Source organism: Acanthopagrus latus, chromosome 4 (assembly GCF_904848185.1).
Source record: "Acanthopagrus latus isolate v.2019 chromosome 4, fAcaLat1.1, whole genome shotgun sequence".
Lineage (NCBI taxonomy): Eukaryota > Metazoa > Chordata > Actinopteri > Spariformes > Sparidae > Acanthopagrus > Acanthopagrus latus.
This window is the reverse complement of record NC_051042.1, coordinates 9141629-9163732: the sequence shown is the minus strand read 5'-3', so window position 1 is coordinate 9163732 and position 22104 is coordinate 9141629. Positions and strand designations below refer to the sequence as shown.

The 22104-nt window shown below is 41.0% G+C and overlaps 1 protein-coding gene and 2 long non-coding RNA genes across 3 annotated transcripts; 1 reads left to right on the top strand and 2 right to left on the bottom strand.

Moving 5' to 3' along the window:
- Window positions 1-733: 733 nt before the first annotated feature.
- LOC119017676 lies at window positions 734-10867 on the top strand. Its single transcript, XR_005074515.1, has 3 exons — window positions 734-825; window positions 5045-5176; window positions 10465-10867. It is a non-coding gene; the product is annotated as an uncharacterized LOC119017676 (long non-coding RNA).
- On the bottom strand, window positions 1910-2818 carry LOC119017675. Its single transcript, XR_005074514.1, has 3 exons — window positions 2743-2818; window positions 2269-2547; window positions 1910-2146 (listed from the first exon to the last, which is right to left on the bottom strand). It is a non-coding gene; the product is annotated as an uncharacterized LOC119017675 (long non-coding RNA).
- A 2734-nt stretch (window positions 10868-13601) lies between the features above and the next one.
- LOC119017667 (cytochrome b-c1 complex subunit Rieske, mitochondrial) lies at window positions 13602-17243 on the bottom strand. The gene is made up of 2 exons (XM_037094530.1): window positions 16958-17243; window positions 13602-14744 (listed from the first exon to the last, which is right to left on the bottom strand). Exons 1-2 carry the CDS (start codon window positions 17166-17168, stop codon window positions 14134-14136), a joined length of 822 nt encoding a protein of 273 aa, XP_036950425.1. The 5' UTR covers window positions 17169-17243; the 3' UTR covers window positions 13602-14133.
- Between the last annotated feature and the right edge of the window lie 4861 nt (window positions 17244-22104).

Genomic DNA, 22104 nt, shown 5'->3' with positions numbered 1-22104 from the left:
ATCAACGTTACTTTTCTTTAACTTTTAAGTGTCTGTACACCTGAAACGCGTCTCGTGGGTCTCATGCATCTCCGTCTGCACCGCCCATCTGAGGTCTACCACAGGTCTGGATTTAAAGGGAGACCATGATTGGTAAACAGGTGCCAGCTTTGCCAATCACTCATCTCCAATCACTCAACCCATATGGCGCAAACCATATGGGTTGGAGAGGCCAAGGGACAAGGGAATGGTCAAATCCAGTGTCATAAAAAAATTAGTCGTGCCAAACCGGTCCAGGAGCTCGTCGACCTGGGGACTCAGGTAGGCATCACATTTTAAAACATCATTCAATTGCGATAGTCCACACAGAACCGGACAGTCCCATTCTTCTTGACCACCAGAACTATGGGGCTACACCAGGCACTGTTCGACTCTTGTATCACCCCCATCTTCTGCATGGCTGCCAATTCCTCCTGAACCACTTTTCTCTTGTGTTCTGGTAAACAATAGGGCAATGAACATGCCTCGATATGGTGGCATATGAGGTCTGTGTGTCCTGGCAGGGGGGAGAACACATCAGCGTAACACTGCTGCAACCTGGTAACATCTGCTCCATGAGACAGTGTGAGATGGTCATCACAGAGGAGTAAGGTGGAATTGGAAGACTTTGGCACCTCAGGCTCCAGCTCATATCCCTCTGTCACCATTGTCACCAGGGAAACAGGCTCCGCCTCTCTCCATCCTTTGAGGAGGACAATGATGTTGTGCGTTCTCCTATCAGATTGCACAACATCATTGTCAACGTTGCCAACTCGCCGTGTGAGCAAGAAGGGTCCTTGCCACTTGGTGAGTAATTTGGAGCCAGATGACAGGAGTAATACAAACATTTTATCTCCCGGTGCAAATTGTCTTGATGTAGTTCCTCTGTTGTACGGGCGCTGTTGCTGCTCCTGGGGTCCATTTCACAAAGCAGGTTTAGTGAAAACTCTGAGTCTGTTAACCCTGAAATGAGGGAAACTCTATGTTTTCCATTTCACAAAGTGAGGTAACTCAAACCAGAGAAAGAGGGGTAACTCTAGCCTGTTTCACAGAGAAAGGTAACTTAAGCTCTCGGTCAGTTACCATGGTAACATACTCTATGAACCTAACCTGGTTGAGACCGGGTTTTTCCTCAACAAACCTTGAGTTTCTCTCTGTTTCCGCCCTCTTTCAGCCACACATGGTATTTGATTTCCTCATTCATTCAGCCAGCAGGCGAGTTTTGGCGTAGTATTCTGCCGTCTGTTTTTTGAGAAAATCATTGCAAAAATCAGTCAGTAGGCCTACATTAGAAGTTATATTAGGTTGCAACTATTTTCACTACCATGGCATGTCCTTTTGATAATGATCCCGTGGATGAAGGTGCAGCATTACTGCGCAGAGAATTATATTCATTGGGAGATGATTATCAGACTGCACATAGATGTTCTTGCATTTCCAGACAATTACCTTTTTGAGCAGTACTGTTTCACGTCACAGTCCACCATTTACATACATAACCTAATCCGTCCTTACATTTCCAACATTACCAGCCGAAGTCATGCTCTCACATCCCAGAAGATATTGTGTGTTGCGTTGCATGTTTTTTGCAAATGGGAGCTTTTTATGCAACGTAGGCGATGCAGAGCACTTGAGCAAGGCAACTGTATGCAGAGCAGTCAGAGACACCACATGCCATCATCACTTTAGTGATTGAGTCACCACCACCACCACCACCACCACCACCACCACCACCACCACCACCACAGCATTCAAATAAAGACATAATACACATTTCATTTGGTCTTCTTTATTTCCTGCAAATACAAGAGCTAGTTTAGTTAATGTTCCAATAGTTAACATAATTAACATAATTCTGTGACCATGCTCCTACCTCTAACTTGTGCTCCAGTATTTCAATTTCTAGGTCTGCCCGCCTAATCCGGCTGTCCAAGTACTGCATTTCTTTGTCAGTTTTTTTAAAAAAAAATTTCAGCAGGTGAATTTTGTAAATGTCTTTGACTGGTAACTGGGAATACATACAAGGAGGACATTATACAGTTGCACATGAATTCCACAGAATGAATCTCATTGTGTCAATCTGTGCAGTGGAAGTTGAGGGACCATCCTGCTGCTGCCCAGCCATGCCCTGTTAAAAAAGGATGAGAATGCGTCAGTACTGCAGTGTAGGCTAAATGTCACTCTATATTCCACCAGAATGTAAGAAATGTAAATGGGAAGAGAACTACCAGTAACATATCAATATGTTACCTCTATAGGCCTTTCTGGATCCCCCTCTGTAAAGGCAGCAGATACAGTTTCCTCATACTCTTAATCCTAGATGAGTGATACGTTTCAGTATATTTAAACTACCATTTGACTAAAGACTTGTACAGTTACAAGGTCTCTCAGAGGATGAGCTCCCTTCAGGTATTCCTTTAGCCACTGGCCATCCTAAATTCTGGCTTAGGGCCAGCTCCTCTGCCTCCGTTAGGGGTGGTGGTGCTGGGCTACCACCCGTTTCATAGGCATCTGCCTTCTTTCTGTTGGCTGAGTAGAAGTCTGAGTTAGTTTAAATAGGCTTAGTTATTTAACAGAACATGATTAGAAGACATTTATGTGTTCTAATAAGTATTATCTTGGGGATAAAACAACTGTACAGTCAAACAGCCACTTAATATTTACTTTACAATTTAAAATATGATCAAAATGAGGTACCCCCATGAGATTATGCCGAGGTCTTACCTGTTTGAACAATGTTTTTATGTTTCATCATAAGCTGCTGCCAAGTGCGCTTCTCCCCCACGGGATTGCACCTAAATGAAATAAATTAATAGGCTACCACTCAAGCAGTTTCCCCCTGTGATATTATTGTGATTGCAGAGGACTACATTTAAATGTACGCAATGACCCAAGCAGCAATGTTCTTCTACGCCATCTTCCTCTCTTTTGCTGCTGCAGCGGTGTTACACTTACTTCTAAATACGTGCTAAAACTCACCGTATGAGCGCATTGATATTTCCAATTCCAGTGGGGTGAAAAACTTAGCCCTCCTCTTCCCCGTTGCCATAGTGACTTGTCAAATCGGAGCTCCATTGATGCTGTCTTTTTATACTTGTGGATACGCGCTTACATCCAGGTGAAACTACTTGTTGATCAAACTAACTCAAATCAGCTGTTCTGGAACCGAAAACTCAGATTTTCCTATTTCAGAGTAGATCGACTCAGAGTTTAGTGTTAGACTCAGAGTTTGTTGAACCTGCTTTGTGAAACGGACCCCTGGGCCTTAAGCAAATTCTCCCATGATAGCTGCCTTAGTGTGTAGAGTTTTGCTCTGAGGTCCAGGACATACTGAACTTAATTTTTACCCAGGCTTGGCCCTGCCTCCCAGCTTTCTTTGACCAGGTCCAGAGCCCCTTGCGGTGTCCTGCCAAATAGCAATTCAAAGGGAGAAAATCTCATGGACGCCTGGGATAATTCCCACACTGCAAACAACAAATGATCTAGCCACCTATCCCAATTGCCTTGTGCACAAACTTATGGATCACTGACTTCAAAGTTTTATTCAGACTCTAAACAACGCTGTCAGTCTGCGGGTGATACACACTAGTCCGAATTGACGTGATGCCCAATAACCCATAAAGTTCTTGTAGTGTATGTGACATAAACAAGTTGCTCTGGTCAGTTAGGATTTCTTTCGAGATCCCAACTTGGGAGATGACCTGAAAAAGCACCTGTGCCACAGTTTTTGCATAGATAGTGCGCAGGGGCACTGCTTCAGGCACAAAGGCACTCTTGGGATGGCCAGCTGGTTAATCAGCTGGCATTCTGGGCAAGACGCAAATCAGTGGTGTACATCTCCCTGAATGCCGGGTCAATAGAATTGGGCCGTTACCTAGTCTAGTGTTTTGTCTGCAGCGTCGGACAACCTCGCATCAGACTGCATGTTTATGCAAGACGAAGCCAGGCCAACGCCTAATTTTGGATCAGGAGATATAAGAATAACTACTACGTCACATATAACCACCTCTTCTCATCAGACAATATTATATGTTGGGGATTCATTTGAATTTATAAAAACTATATTAAGTAGTAAGTGCTCATCTTAGAACACAACATACAATGCAGAGAAAAGTCAACATTATATTTCGATGATTACAATGAGTGCTGGAATAAAAAGTGAAATTAACGTTGCAATATACACAGCACTAATGACGTGATTAAGCAGACATACCTTTTTCAGCCTTTGCAGATTTAATTTGCTGATTTTGTGGAGGCTAGTGCACAGAGAGACTTAGAGAAATCATACAATACATTGTTGCATGGTTACATCATTGCTTCATCCTAACCTATATAATACTGAAAAGGACCCTGTCAGGAATTTATTTTTACAAAAGCTTTGTACCTACAGTAAATGTAAATATTGAGAAAACCACCTAAGGCTGCTAACACTCAAAATTAGGGATGTCCCAATCCTGTTTTTTGCCCCTAATTCAGGTCATTTAATATTATAATATTCATAATTATACATGTTCTGTTCAAATAAATAAATAGTTAGTTAAATAGTTAGTTAACCCATTGATGTGGTAACCTAATTAATTACTGCATTTGTAGTTGTATAAGCCCTTTCAAGAGTACATTTTTTTGAAAAAGTTTTCCAGAACTGTAACCTGACATTAGTATATCTTTAGTAAGTAACATCCCTTAGTCTGCTGTGTTTTCTACGTAAATCTCTAAGCTAACATTTGGGAACACGATAATGATCAAATAAACTAAACCTAAATAATGTGTTCATCCCTTAAGTGACATTCTCCATTATAAAAGAGAAATAATGACAATAAACTTTCATAGCTAACGTTAGCCTTTACCAGTAGAATAATCATTGCAGAAAGCTAGACATGAAGTTAACCTGGCTTGCTTGTACTTGCTTGTTACTGTAATTTCGTGGTACCGTTTTGAATATGTAACAGACTTTTACATCACCAAATAATTTTATCTTTACTGATACATACTGAGGCTTCTAACGCTTTCTCTTGCATCTTCGCAGAGCAAAGGATTCCATGCTTGATTGTTGGCTTGTATGCTCCTCCTCCTCCTCCTCTTCCTCCTCCTCCCCCACCTAGGCGATGAAAGGGAGTTTGTTGTCATTGATGAGAAGAACTTTCACCATAAAAGAAAGGTAGGTCAGCTCAAAATTAAGGCTATAGTGTCCGGGATTGCCTAGGCAAGATGGGAGCAATTTATGAGTGAGATTGTAATTTAAAAATAAACTTTACAAAAATGAAAACTGTGTAGTACAAAGTGGTCAGTCTACAGAATAAAACAGTTGGTACCCACCTGCTGCAGCAGACACCTGCTGAGCTGCAGGGGAGACAGAACAGGGAATACAGTGGTGGGAATACATAATACAGTGGTGGAGGAGAAGATCGGTTACCATATAGGCACACTGTAAAAGCACCCCATAATCTAGCCTCCAATCAACAGCATGTGCACATCTAGTGCAGGCTTTGTGTAGGGATTATTATGATTTATTGGTCATCACATCACAAGTGCAAGTGACTGTCACTGTGTAGTTAGAGAAGCAGGCTTTTTTGTTATTTTTTTTTGTTTGTTTTGTTTTTCTTTTTGGAATTTCTTTATTGTTGGCATGTGCATTATCGTCGGGTACTGTGCAATTCATGTGATATTTCAGTCATTGGGAAGATATAGGTCCCTTTATGCACTCAGCGAGGCCTATTGCTTGTTTATATTTGTCGTGTTAATGTGCTTGACATTCCCTGTGTGTTGTGATTCTTCAGTTCAAATTAAATATGGCTTTATTGATAAGATGGCTCACAGATGACAGGGAACAGGATGGGACAGTGACTTGCAGCTGGCCTTAGGTCGGCTCCGAACCCCGAGCTCCTGCAGCGAGGACACAGCCTCCACACATGGGACACCCACTCTACCGACTGAGTTAATGGGCACCCAGGTCTGTAATGATTTGAAAGAATTGTTTCTTGGGTGCCATCTGTCGCTTGTCCAGTTTATTCTGCATGGTACATGTTTAACCCTCTGGTGTCCAAGATATAATTGGACGTTTTTGACTATTTTTCATTTTGCCATTATATTTCACCTTAAAAACTATTTACCTTACCTTGTTTGGTAACATTATTTTCAACCTCACATGTGTGACTGTACAGTTATTTTTTTTCATTTTAAAGGGATATTCTGGTATAAGAGTCCCGCAGTAATGATCATCATTGAGCTGCGGAACTCTACTGCACTCGGTAATCGACTCACAGGGCTTCCCCACAACAAGCAGGCTTCTCGGCAACGATATCAAATGTTTGATGCCTCGAATTATGTGCTGGGACCCTGTTTCTAATGTTGCTGAAGTTTGGTGCTGTTCTGAGAATTGCGTGTGGCTTTTTGATGGTGATTTACACCTGGACCCATTTACTGCAGTGTATTGTTGTTGTGCGGTCGTTTCTGAGGATGCTAAAACTATGTAAGATAGCGGTTCCCAAACTTTATCTCTCGAGGGGGGATCGTACTCAGCGTCAGGGTGTGTTAGAACATGGATTAAACTTACACCGGAATATCCCTTTATCATACTGTGCTAACACAATGGACCAAAAATCACAAAAAAAAACAAAACATAAAAACATAAAATCTGAGTAGGAAAAAGTAAAAAAGATTTTTTACTGTTAAAAACCACAAATATGTTAATGTTATGTTATGAACTGTTCATGGAGAGGTCGCAACACATTTCAGAGGACACTTGGATAACAGGTTGTCAAGCTAAATTTTTAGTTTTTACAACCAAATAGAGCAAAGCTACACATCAAAGGAAAAAGGCTGGAGAACCGAGTGTGGTGTGGTGAAACAGGAGTTACAGTGTTGCAACAATGCCATCTTGGGTTATTTCACCCCCAGGAAATCCTAAGCTACTTTTAATGAACTAGTGCATTGCCCATAGGAAGCATGTATTCCTATAGAAAAGTGGGAGGTTAAGTAGCTTTTTCATGGATGGCCAAATTAAGTTGTGTTTGAAGGTGGGATGTCAGAGATATAATTGGCTGTTTTTGACTACTTTTGATTATACCATTATATTTCACCTTAAAAACTATTTACCTTGCCTTGTTTGGTGTCATACTTTTCAGCTTCATACTTTTTATTTTTTCAGTTTGACTTGATTTACTATATTGACACTATCGACCTAAAATCACAAAATAACATAGAATCAGAGTAAGAAAAAAACACAAATAAGTTTAATGAACCAATTACATTAGTAATAATGCAAATATAAGTTGTTGTTTGCCAAATTTGTGCATAAGTTTTTGAAATTTACAAAGTTATATGTAACTATTTACATTTAAATGCAGGCAATGCCTCAGGCTCAGGGCTCTTCAGCTCATTCCTGCCTGTTCCACATTCAGCAGTCTCCTCCTTGTTTTGACTCACAACACCAAACGACGACTACACTACACTTTAAACACACTACACCACATCTCTGTCACTGTCTGTATCACCGCCGGCATCCCTCACACAACTTCCCCTGTTCCTCAGCAACCAAACTTGCTGCTTGCGGACACTTTCGTGACAAAAGCCCGCAACAGCTCACAGCGCGGGTCAATCACCTAGTGAAAGGGACAGGCAAGCGCATCCAGGACGGGCTTCTGGCGGAGCGATGCGTCCCCGCAAAGCTGATTGCGCTAAATGAAGAGGATTGTACATCTGCAACGGCCATGCCGAACCACTGCGTTGGACAAGCAACAGCCACCGGAGAGAAGCGGAGGAAAAGGATGAGACAGGTGTGTCTGCACCTCTATATGTAAGGGCGCATTGTGCCACCCCTTAATCAGGATGCCCAATAAATTGGTACAGTGCCATATAGCGGCAGGGAGGGAGACGACCTGTCACACAAGCAGAAAATAAATAGAAGGGGAGAACGCTGGGCCAGCCCGCAGTGGGCCGACACACCCAGCTCTTCCCCTCTAATCTAATCAAGAAAAGAAAATCCTAATTGTAGATTTAACTGAATGAAATCAAAAATCTGACTGCTGCTGGTCTCCAGGCCTATCCTTAAAACAAGTAGGCCAAAACAAAAGGGGCCAGGAACAGTAGGACCCCATGTAGAACCACCACTGAACCTCGCCACTAGTATAAATTGACAGCGCTGGATTCAGTTGTATTTAGAGAACAGAAATTACATTTATCAGCCTGTTGCATGTATTGCTATCGTTATCCAGCATGCTAGCCTAAACTTTTATCTGTTAATATTCTCTAAATCTTCTAAGCTAGAAGGGGACAATCTGCCCAGTGGCGGTTCTACACGGGGACCTACAGGGGCCAGTGCCCCTGTAAAACTGTCCCTAGCCCCTGCTGTGGCCCCACCTGAGCTGACTGAATAAAAAAAATTAAAATGAAATAAATTGATCAAATTATTATGATTTTATGCGGAACTAATGTGAGTCAGCATTCTACACGGAGTAATTAGAGCGATACACACAAACACTGCATTTCGATAAATAATACGTTTATTGAGTAAAGTAATCAATAGTATCAAGCTGTGTTAAGTTTCTTAGTGTGCCCCTCTGATTAAACAGTGGCAACACCTTGGCCCCAGAACCACCAGTGAATCTGCCAACATACTTAATTACGTCAATGTAATCTCAATTATGTCAATTTAATTCCGATGCACTACTGATATGAAAATGTCATTCTTTTTCTCATAATTACGAGATCCTGATCCTGATCTGGAATATGTATTAATTACGATGCCATTGATGGATTTTCACGTATGGTCATGTGGCGTTCAGTGAGAGATGCTATATTACGGGGTCAAGTAATCATAACCAAAGGATTGAACAGTGAAACACAATGCTCAATACTGGATCGGTTTTTTTCAAGATTTAAAAAAGGACCAATTCTCAGGGGACTTCATTGACAAAAATCTCATACTGTCTGGTTGGGGTAAAAAAGGGAAGACTATGGAAAAATGGAAGGTGGACCCAAATGCAGTTACACACAAGAGGCCAGGATATGGGGAAACAAAGGGCGAGCTTTACTTAAAAGCTGATTACAAAAACCAAAAGCAGACATAGGGGACGAAAGGCAAAGTAGCAACCAAGGATGAGACAAAGTAGCAAAGCTAAATACAAAGTTCAAATCAAAGTCAAAGTTCAAATTAAAAAAATGCAAAAAAAATCCAAAACATACCAAACAGGGAACAGGAGCATGAACAGGAGCATGGGCAACCAAAGACAAACCAAGACAATGACCGGACAAGGAGTGAAGGAAACACACAGACTAAATACACAGACACTAATGAAAAGATGAGGAACAGATGAGGTAACGAGGGGGAGGAGCACATGAGAAAACATGAAGGGAACAATACAACAGACAGAGGGAGCCAGAGGGGAGAACATAGGAGATAATTAAAGGACAAGAGACACAAGAGGGCATGGAAATTCAACAAGGGAAATACAAAGGGAAACTTATAGGACAAATGAGGGCATGGAAAAACAAAACATGAGACACAGGACATGATACAAAGACATAAATCAAATACAAGAAACCAAAAACCAGATACAAGAACACAGCACAAACAGGAATCCAAAGTCGTGACACATACAGTTCACATGCTTGGAAATAATTGAGGTAAGTCTTCCTCCCCTTTTGGTTGAATTAAGATAACACTTTAAATGAGTAATGAATTAGGTCTAATTGTTTACTTCACTGGACGAGGCTGTTTTTTTATTCTGTCAATAACTAATTATAACAATTCTGTTCATATGCCCAGTTGTGCTAGTAGTTTACTGCAGCCGTGATCATTTCTCCTCTCCATGCTGTTCGTATTCACAATTCTGATGTGAACATGAATCCCAAAGTATTTTCATCTTGAGCGGCTTAAGAAATGTTGTTGCAAAAAGACTCACATTCACAACAGCTTAATTATTTCTCTGTTCGAACCTCATAAGAGCTTCAGCTGAGATTTAGAATTAATATTACGCAGAAAGACTATATTGTCCCTTATCACATTTATTAGAATCCCTTCACGGCTTGTTTGGGGAGGTGAATGACTGCAGTATCACTTAAACATATTATTATTATTTTTTTCGAGGAGTTTAAATAAGTCTTATATGCCCCTGGGACATGTCTGTGAAGTCTCTTGTTGGAACACCACCTGAACCTGTATTTTAGCCTGCCTTAAAAACCCTCTCTATGAGTCCTATTCAGAACAGGATGTTTCAGTGTTTTCAGTGGCGGTGATGATATGTTCTTTGTCACCATGGTGATGCCGATGTGCCAATCCAATGTGGATACTGTTACATCACAGTATCCTGATCTGCCCGTTAAACCACAGGCTTCTCGATACAACCAGCTCACTCAACAATGAGGTGGTTGTAAAACCTCACTGTTAGTGGATCAGGAGGCAAGCAAAATTCCCCAAAATACATATAAAAGCTTTTCTTCTTTTAGAGAGAGCTGCCGGACATTGCCCACCTGTGGAATTGACACAGACTTCACCCCAGTAGGAACGCAGTTTCCCCAGGTGGACAACCACAACTGATGTACAGCCTTCCCCAGCTGTTTGGTCTACATCAAGGCAGTATCCCATTAGCAGATACAGGCTTGTAGAGAGGAATGCCTGGCAAGAGGTCCACATTCATGTGACTGTTTTTGACATTTGTTGCCTTGCAATGTCAGAGGTATGTGTTTAAAGCCTTGATTATGCTGACAATGTATCTGTGGGCTTTGTCAAAAAAAACTAAATCATTTTGGCCCTATTATTACTTTGATTCAGCCATTTACCTGATTTATTAAGGAACCAACTGGTAGCAACAGTGCCCAAATCTTTTGGATATAATGTTAAAATTCAAACACTCTGGAAGTCATCTTCAGGATTATTGGTCACTGAAAAAAGCTGAGCAATTACATTAGACAGCAAATGATGAGTGAATACTAATATCACTAATGTGACATTTTGTTGAATGCAATAAAGTTTCTAAAAAATAAAAACTTTTTTGTAATTTGTGTTGTATCAACTGAATACATATTGATAACCGGCACCTAACACAAAAGTATTAAGTATTAAGTCAGGACATCGTAATTCATTTTACAACAACCACACAACAGGGCTTGCCTTTACTATGAACATAGTAATTTAAATTTATCAAAAAGTTTATTGGGGCAGCCTACCAACATAATATGTGCCCCACCCAGAACAACCCTTTCATAAAACATTTCTCTTGCTTCTAATTTGAATAGAACTCATAATAACTCTGAGTTAAATTAAATTTGCTGGTATGTGATATAAGCACAAGTTTGTTTTTAACTTACAGTATTTGTGTCTGTGGCAGGCACATTACTTACTGCAATAGCTTCACATCAAAATGTGTTCTAACAATTTGAACGGCATGGCAAACTGCAACAACAAAAAAAAAAAGATTCTCTTGAGGTTGGCTTTTTATGCACAGTTAAATAGCTATGAACTGTACAACTTCTAGAAGAGACTGGTATAAAAAAGTGCAATTTGACTCAACATTTTGGGACTTCATTTCTGACACAAAACATTTCTTCAAATCTTCTTCTGCCTGAGGTTTAAAATATTGAAGAGTGCAATTTGGTTACATTCAGAATGTCAATATGGACCCTGACCGGTGTGTACACTAATTACATGTCATTTCTCACTACACAATATCCATAGTGTACTAGTTATTCATCAGTACATCCTCCATCTCCACACGTAACTCTGGGTAGGAGTTATATGTACGGGGTAACTCCAATACTGATCCACAGGTGTGTGCAACTGGTTGACGTTGCAGTCCCTCCAAAGCTGTAAATATGACTTCTATTTTTGTGACACAGATGATATCAGAGCCAGTCACAAATATCAGCAACCTTCTGAGACCCACTTCATCCAGTCCTCGTATATGCTGCTGTAAAATTCCAAGGGCTTGTCTCTCAGCTGGAGTCTCTGGTCTTGCTTCATTTAGCTTCAGGACTTTCCTGCAAGTAGTTTTGTTTTTGTCTGTATACATGATCTGTATTTTTGCTGTTGTGGTTATGGTGGTCTTCAGGAGTTGTGCTGCAACTGCTGACATGTTATCAAGAGCATACTTTGGCTGCTGTATTATTTGTTTGTGTGCCACTTAAAGGAGGACTGCTTCTGGGTTGGCTTGTGATGGAACAGCTTTCACTCCCAGGTGTTCCAACAGAACTAATAACTAATAACTCATCCTGGCAATCACCATCAAGGTCTCCCTCTAAGGCAGCAGTTATGAGCTCTCTCTCACACTGACTCAGGCACAGCATAAAAGATTCAAACAGTGAATCAGTAGAGACAGCATGCTCTCCAAATATTAGTGCTGTGGTAAATCCTGGGGCAAGGCGCAACAGAAAGTATCCCTGATCAAGAAATCCCTTGACAAATATTCTTCCCACAGCTTTCCACTCTTCCCCCCGCCATTTTGGTGACAGGGATGGGACCCATATTTCCACCCACTCATCTTTGAACTGACAAATCATTTCCTCTAAGAGATTTACTCTGTGAAGTTTAAGATTCACATGATGTTGGTCAAAGCCTGCATCAAAACTTGAGTAGTCGTCAGTATATTGATCATGGTCCCCTGACACAGGGGTGGATGTGGAGAGTGCAGCGGCCAGGGTGAGTCTGGCTGCGCTGGGAGTTTTCAGTCTCCGAAAGAGCGGTGCGTCAGACATCAGCTACCCACCTCAGCAGCTCCGACGGTGTTTCCACGGTGTTTGGGGGGACATTTTGGGAAATGTTGGATTAACATGTTTCGACACCAATTTAAGTAAAATCTGACACCATAAAGACATAACAATTAGGGCAACATTCAATAGTTTTGAATGGAAGTCCTTTGAAATTCATTTAAACAAGAAAACTACAACTAAAATTTATTAAGAAATAGAAGTGTGAATATTATGTTTAAATAATTTATTGTCCCTTGTGATTCCAAATACTTTGCAAGATTGTGACAATTTCCTTTAGATAAATATGTATATAGGAATCAGTTACACCCAGACATTCAGTAAATATAAATCAATTTCACTCAGATATCTTGTAGCTCTAAATGACATTTCCTCATGACATTGATTTGATTATACTTAACAAATGAACACTGTTTTTATATAGTAACTTTTTTTAAGCACACATTTTTTTTTAGACGAATGACGCTCATCTTACCAGTTTCAGACACTTTGTTTCACAAGTCAATTAATGCATACAATAAATACACTTTATTTGCGCACGTCCGTTTCAATGGAGGTATGGAGGACAACAAACATTTACTGGACAAGCTGTAGTTGCCTGCAAGTTCAAACTTGTAAATCTTCTCGATTCTTTCTACATTCTCTCTGACCCCCCCCATACAAAATCTCTTCAACACGACACACTTAGCTTCTGCCTGGAAACAAACCAAAGTTAATCCCAGATGACCTAGCCACCATAGTCTTGCTATTAATTTACAGTGCTAAAACAGCAATATATTGGCTGTCGGTCAAAAGATAGTCACAGAGGCAATAGCCACTATTTCACCACTTTTATCAATGCCATTAAGCATTAGGCAAAGAAAGGCTAGGAAGAATCCTGGTTGACAATCAAAACGGAATCCTTTATTAGGGAGAGCATAACACAACATTTATTCTTTTCTTGTGAGATAATGTGTCTCAGGTAAATAAGATGTGTAGCTGTTTTTATTTCATGTTCAAATTATACTTGTATAAGAACAGAGGATGGCTCTTCCTATTGTTCGACCATTTAACTCAGATACTATACTCTAAATGTTTTGCATTTAAAGCTGAATTTAAAGGATACAGAATAGGTCCTAGATTTTATTGTTAAGTGATTGCATTACATTAAATAAACACACAGAGAGGAATATCAAAATCTGTATTTCTTCCGTCATGTTCGGGAAAACAGTAGGTGAGAACTAATGCAATGAACAATATATTTCCACATACACTAGTTGTAAATAATGTCTACAGTTTTTTGTCTGCTGGCAGAACCAGTAAGACATGAAGACATCATTGCACCTGACCTTTTCCTGACTTTCTTGTGTGCACCTTTATCATACAGATATCCGTCATGCTGTTGTACGATGAGAGCTCAGTCTAGGAGTGTTATTATCCAACAACCACAGTGTCTTCATCTGGAAACTCGTAGAAGGGAACCTCGAGATTTAGGGGTGCAGGGCCTTTCCTGATGCGGCCTGAGGCATCATAATGCGAGCCATGGCAGGGGCAGTAGTAACCTCCGAAGTCGCCAGCATTGGCAATAGGCACACAGCCCAGATGTGTGCACACCCCGAGGACAATGACCCAGCTGGGGTTGACGACACGGTCCTTGTCATGCTGAGGGTCTCGCAGCTCGGATATGTTCACTTCAGCCTCTGTAGCGATCTCCTTCTCTGTACGGTGACGGACAAACAGCGGCTTGCCTCTCCACTTGAAGGTCATGTTCTTTCCTTCAGGGATGTCCCCTAGCTTGATTTCAATCTTGGACAGGGCCAGGACGTCAGCTGATGCACTCATGGAAGAAACAAACTGTGTGACCACTGTCTTGGCAGCATAAACTCCCATCACGGTCGTGGCACCAGTGATCAGGTATGAAAAGATTCTTCTAGATTCGCTGCTCTCCTGAGATGACTTGTTGGGGTCCAGGACATCTGGGCGCCTGTAGTCCGAGAAGTCTGGTACCCTGACATCTGTGTGGGCAAATCGGACCCCTGCAGGGCCTGTTAAGAAAAAGAAAAGAAAGAAAAATCACCATAAACTGGGACCAATTTAATGCTGAATGTCCACTGCAGTAGGGCTACAACGATTCCTCCAGTACCTTGAGTAACTTGATTACAAAAAATGATTGAGGAATTTCCTCTGCCTCGAAGCCTTGTTTAATTAAAATTTAAAGCTCACGTTTTGCATGGATTCTTTTTAGTGTGACACAACATGCTTGTGTCACAGGCTATACGTTCCCTATGAAGCGGGAGAAGACGGAAGCGGGCTTTTGGTAACGTGTGTGGACAGTTTTGCTGTACAGAATGGAAGACGCCAGGACGGAAAACAGCGAAAATAAGCAAACGCAGCAAAGCGAAAGTAATAAGAGGAAGAGACAAAAGATGTCGAAGGTGTGGGAACTTTTTACATTAAAAATTAAAGACAACATCGTGGTGTGTGTACAAAGCAAGATGGAGCTGGCATACCATAACAGCAAGACTTCAATGCTGCAGCACCTCAAATGAAAAACACCCATTTGACAACATGAGTGGACGACCCGAGACAAGGTAAATTCAACATAAAATGCATGATAAAATGCATAGACATTGCAGTTCATGACTTCATCCGCAGATGTCAAGATGGGCATCTGGAAAGCCGCTGACAGATGCTAGCTCTCCTTGGTCTCTGTAACTGTCTGCTTGTTGTTGTAGCCACATGCTACTAACGCTTGCTACTTTCTAATTAAAAGCCCCCCGCTAGAAACCCAGTTCTAAACTCCAATGGGGTGCATTGTAAAGCTCTTATTTTGAAGACAAATTCGACCTGCTTCCTGTTAGCTGTCTGTTGCTTGAGGCAGCTAAAACGAGCACTCCACTGCATGCTTCTTTTAATATTTTAGATAGACAGGGTGGTAAAGTGCAGCCTTTACCTTGCAGCAAATGTGCCTCCTTTTCTATCTTAAAAGGGGCTAGTAATTCCCCTCTCAACCAGTAGAAAATGTTGTGAACACCTGATTATGCATGAAAAAGAAAATACTATCATATACCATGAAACCGTTTTTTGAAAAATACCGCAATATACATTTTTGGTAATACCGCCCAGCACTATGAGGAAATGTGTTTTATGAGATATGAGAAGTGAAGTGCCGTCTGTTTTTGCTGATGTTTTGCATTATTTGGTATTTTTGTTTTATAATGCAAGATTATTATTATCCTCATCATCATCATCATCATCATCATCATCATCATTATTATTATTATTATTATTATTATTATTATTATTATTATTACTACTACTACTACTACTACTATTATACAGCTCTTGCTAATGCTGTAGAATGCTTCATTCACTTGAATAAGCTAGAGTTCTCAACGGGTCGGCCCGGCCGACAAACCCGACTGGACCCGCAGGTTCGGGCCGAAAATATAAGAGGCTATTCTATAACTGTAGGTATGCTTAAGTTGTAGCAGAATGAAATTTGAAAAAATCCCCATGGAAATGGGAAAAAATTTACAGAAAAAGCTTAATATTTCCAAAAGTATAAAAGATAGAAAAGATCCATCATCATCATCATCATGTCCTTATAAAGCTTTTTGATATCTGAATGATTTCTGTAGCTCAAAAGTTGTAGAACAGTGCTAAAAAACGTACTGAGGAAGAATAATAAGTTTAATAAATTCCAGAAGAACAACAGTGTGCCTTCAGCATTCACACTAATGATAAGTGCGCTGATTTCACTGTGGTTTCGTAGTAAAATGCCGCTATTAAATTCAGCGTCAGATAAACGCTAACGGTAGCTGTTTTAATACAGTCGAGGTTTCGGTTTTAAATATGTTTCGCCTAGTCTGTCGCGGTCACGGCTTGCAGGCAACGCAGCGATCCTCGGCCATAGCTTAGACACAGAATAAAGTAACCTTATCGCTGAGCACCTGGGAGAAACCTTTTTTCACAACCGAGCAGCTCTCTTTAAATACTTTAACCGTTTCTTGCATAGCATTATCCCCCTACTTAAATCTGCCCTCGAGTATAGGCCGCTCTTTAGCCACTTCTAGAAGACCCGGTGCTAATGCTAGCAAGGCTAACTACCTCATAGTCCAGGTTAACACTGGTTGATATTGTGACGGGACAAAAACGTTACACAGATAGTATATGGTCTTTAGCGTGGATTTGTAATGCACTGGTTACGCCAACAGAAAGCTAACTTCACACAGCTAGCGGTCAGTGAAAGACCTACCATTGATGCTAACAGTCACAGCAGGGCCTCTCATGGGGCTTTGACCGTTTAGCGATTCCCGGCACAGGAACTGTTTTTTCGGGTTCAACACAATCTTCTCTCCCTTTAAAACAACCCCAGGTAATAGAGCCTTCAGGGGGCCGGCAACCGTAAAAGCAGTGGCCTGCATGTAAGGGGAAAATGCCCCTGACCGGGCGGCAAGCGACATCATGCTTGAAGTTGGGTGCTGCTCCGACGACCTTGTATGCCTTTATTGGTAGCGCAGGGAACAAGTTGGTGTTACGAATGTGCGTGATTACGTCATCATCTTCTTCCTCTATGGTGGTTGGCAAATAAGATTTTGGTCGATTACCGCCACCAACTGTTGAAGTTTGGAGGAATCTAATTTACATGCACTAATCCTGATGATAATAATAATAATAATAATAATAATAATAATAATAATAATAATAATAATAATAATAATAATAATAATTTTGGAGTGTTGGATACATTTAAATTACAAATAAAAACAGAAATGTGTGGTGTGCAAAAGTATTCATCCCCCCTGAGTCAATACTATGTAAAACCACCTCCCCAAAAAAAGAGCACCTTCCTCCACATGTTTGTTGTGCCCCCCACATGGCTTGTGGCAAACTGCATGGCTTTGTTTCAGCAATGGCTCTCTTCTTGCCACTCTTCCATAAAGGCACAATTTGTGGAGTACATGACTATTAGTTGTCCTGTGGACAGATTATTCCACCTGAGCTGTGGCTCTCTGCAGCTCCTCTAGAGTTACCATGTACCTCTTGGCTGCTTCTCTGATCAATGCTGTCCTTGCCCAGCCTGTCAGTTTAGGTGGACAGCCATGTCTTGGTAGGTTGTGCCATACTCATTTTTTTCATATCCTAACCATGCTTTAAACTTCTCCACAACTTTATCCCTGACCTGTCTGGTGTGTTCCTTGGGCTTCATGATGCTGTTTGTTCACTACAGTTCTCTAGCAAACCTTTGAGGCCTTCACAGAACAGCTGTACCTACACTGAGATTAGATTACACACAGGTGGACTCCGTTTACTAATTAGGTGACTTCTGAAGGCAACTGGTTGCACTGGATGTTATTTAAGGGTATCAGAGTAAAGGGGGATGAATACTTTTGCACACTACACTTTTCCTGACACACCTCTCTGATTATTTTTGACACTGTCGCAGTTCCCAACTTGTAACTGGCTGCCAGGGCTTGTTGTCTGATCCCTGCTGCCAGATAATGGAGGGTCACAGCCAGTTGCTCAGCATAGGCCAGTAGCGGAGCGAATGTTTGGTATAGATGGACGAATTTCGTCCGGATCTGGAGGTATAAAGCCAGTTTACAATGTACGCATGTGTGACTGCCACCGTTTTATACATACGTATGTGCGGAAACTCGCGCAACACTTAACCACCAGCCATGGGACATATTGCTGAACTCCATCAAGGCAGTGTGTAATGGTTTGGGTCGGTGTTTCTTGGTTGGGTAGTTTTTACCCCCACACTCGCACTGGGGTTTCCATAATGCTAGACGTATAGTACTAACATAAACATTAACTTACTATGCTCACATTAACTTACTATGCCCAGTTGTATGGCTACTATTTTATCATACATGAACAAAAATATAAAAATAGGCATCTGTCCGTGGCATGTGTGCTGCGTTGCTCTCTCGTGTCTAGGTAACACAGTACACAGTCTTAAAGGTTCATTATACAACAAGTAGTCCTGACCAAGCAATCTGATTGGTCAACAAGACATTTAGACCATGCTCAAATCAGCATGACTGCACACCTGACTGATTACTCAAAATATTACTCTGCCAAGTCTGTGGCAATATTGTATTGTGTCAGAGCTGGAGTATGGCTTGAAATTCAAACTTTCTGCCATAAAATATGCAGAGGAAAACTCGGGAGAAGCAGCCGCTAGACGTTTCTCAGTCGACCCCAAGAAAGTGTCAGATTGGCGAAACAATAAAACTGAGCTGTCCGAGGAGGACAGCAACAGGGTCAGGCTGCCTGGTGGAGGGAGGAAGAAGGCTAGCGAGGAGCCTGAGATAAACATGCGGGGATGGGTGATCAGCAAACGGGCATGCCACGAGAGAGTGTCCCGCAAAATGATAAGGGCGATGGCGAAACAAATGTACGCCACCGTGAGTGACAGCAGAGGTCAGGAGTTTGCCACGAGTTCTGGTTGGCTGCATCGTTTCCTCCACTGCAACAACTTCACTTGCAGAAGACGTACGAATTGCCCAGCAGGATGCCAGAGAATTCACTGAGAAGCTGGAGAAGGCTGCGACATTTTCATCACAGATTTTTGAGAGGAAGGAATTAAGCAGCTGTCCCAAATTGCCACCTGGTGACTGAAACAAATAAACACCCCAGCTATTATTTGTTTTTTTATATTAGTTTGGGAAATTCCGAGACTGCGACAAAACAGTAACATCAGCTCAGAGTTCACTCATCTGGGACTAGAAAATCCTTTCTGTTGCTAGGTCGTTACTAAGGGTTGGATTATTTGCTGGAGTGATAACTATGTTCCATTATACACTGACCGCATCACTGTCATGCTCAAATGACGTTGAAGCACACCCTCTCAGGTAATATTGCTTAAGTTTCAACTCGCGCATGCCTACATCTAAAACGGCTCTCACGCATCTGTACATCTAAAACTGCCAGCTCTTCGGCGCTGCAGTTCGATGATATTGGGTGTGCGTTACAGTTTGTAGGTGTATGAGAGATGAAAGTTTGTCAGTCAGGTGAGTTTTACTAGTTATGGAGATCACAAAGGCTCTGTGAAAAATACAAAAAAGTATCTACCTGGTCTCAAATAACGTTCTTAACATTTGCTTCACATCACGCAACATTGCCTTTTATTAATGTTAGTCTACATGCTAGTAACATGAACCAAAGGAAGCTATTAACATCAGGAACCTGATGGTGTTAAGATTTGGGTAAGGGGCTAGGGAATGTATTAATTTAACGAGTCTCCTCACTATGGTAGAAACATGTGTGTGTGTGTGTGTGTGTGTGTGTGTGTGTGTGTGTGTGTGTGTGTGTGTGTGTGTTAGTGTATGGGGTCGGGTCCATGCAGCGCTGCCTTGAGGTCTGCATTTGGAACACAAAACACCATGAAGCTACCGGGAGACAGTAGTGGACATGACAGAATAAAACAATGAATCTGCTCCATTGGATGTGATATGATACAGTATATCCAGTTTTGGGGAGTTGGCTAGTTAAACAACTAACTTAAATGAATGTTGCATTTTGCAGAGACAACAGGCCCCTTTTTATTATTGTATTTATCTCCTTATTTAGACTTTAATTGTTTTAATTTGTTATTTATTAACAAATATTATTTGATTTTTAGATATTTTTCTATTATTTATATATAAACTGTGATGAAAGAAATTGCACTAATAGTTTAATTGCAATGAACTGGCAATTTCTTTTGCTATAATTTTATGCTAAGATATGCTCATTGCCAATTTGTCAGTAGTTTGAACATTTTTGGCTTTAGTTAACTAAACTAGTTTTATCCCTAGAGTAGCTTTGCTATAGTTTAACTTCTTTCTGTAAGAAAGTAATGGTAGTTTGGAAAGCAATACTTTAAAAGTAGCTTCACCGACCCTGTTTTTTGTTTTTTTTTACTTTTTAATCATGCATTATATATATATTACTTAAAGTCAATATGTTACGTGAATTGGTTAATGTAGGCATACTAAACATATATTTTATATATACATGAATATATATACATTTATATATATTATATATTTTTTTTATATATATATTTATATATAGACTCACTAATGTTAATTTTGTGTGCTTAAGTATGCCTTCACAACAGAGATGGTTGAAGAAGGAAGAGAACGACCTCAAGAAGGCTGCCAAACGAAATGCATCATTGCAGAGCTGGATAAAAGCCGCTAGCAGGCCAGCTGCAGGGGGTGAATCATTCTGATAATGATTAGACACCATCCTACATAATTTATTCAATGTGAAGTCAGCCTATCTTATCAGAGGCATTTTCTGTAAGTTACAAACACTGCACTATACAGGAGGTATGTGCTATGCATAGTATTGTGAGTGTATAAATATGTTCTGTAGGGGGCTAACCCTGAAAGCACCTGTCCATGAGAGCAGGGCACGTGAGCGGAGCTGAGCGGCGAGAATTTCCGCTCCCCGCTTACGTGGGTGTTCGCTCCTTCACTCCATTGTTCAAAGTTATACCAGACAGCTCCGCTCAAAGACCGCTCTCCACTCACCTAAAATTTCATTCAGCTCCAGTGAAATCGCTCCACACTCGCTCAAATTTAAAAGAGGGAGCAATTCCTGATGTTTTCTACCTAATTGCGCTTGGGATACACTGCCCGATGTGGCCTAAACTGATGTGCAGCGACTTTGTTGCTGGAGAGAACCTGTCGATTGAAACCCTTTTCAGTTTGTAAAGAACAGTAGCTCACATGCCCTGCATGAGAGCATTTGAGAGCTGAGTGATCAAGTAAAATAGCTGTAGTGAAATATGGGATGGTTGTCAGTAGGGATGTATATCTTTAGGATTTTATCCATGCCGATACTAATACTCCTCATCGGTTCCGATACTTATCGATACTACAACATCTCATTTTGTGTAAAAAAAATAAAGACTATCAAATGTTAAAAGATTCAACCTTCTTTTTATTATGACAAGGTAATAATAAAGCTGCAACAGAACAGAAGCTATGCAATTACAACTACTCCGGAACAGATAACCAGGACTTCTACATCTGGTGGATGCCGGAGCACGCACGACGTAGCAATTCAACTTAATTTAGCACCGAGCAGGCAGGAAGTCTTGCACCAAATGAACAGTTTAACATCCGGTTACTTTTCAAAATAAAACACTCGTGTTGACACCAGCACACAAATCTCAAAAAAGAAACAAACACAAGCTCTTCTGCTAATCCTTCGGTCGGGAACACTTCCTGTTGTTTTCTTCATAACACAGACCTATAACTGCAGTCGTGAGTGATTATGTGATTATCACGGAAACTCCTCAGCCTCGCACTCCAGCTGTCTACCATACTGTGCCATGGCTGACTCAAAACGCAACCGGTGGGGGTTACCGGACGGCAGACGGCGGAGCTAAAATGGATCGGA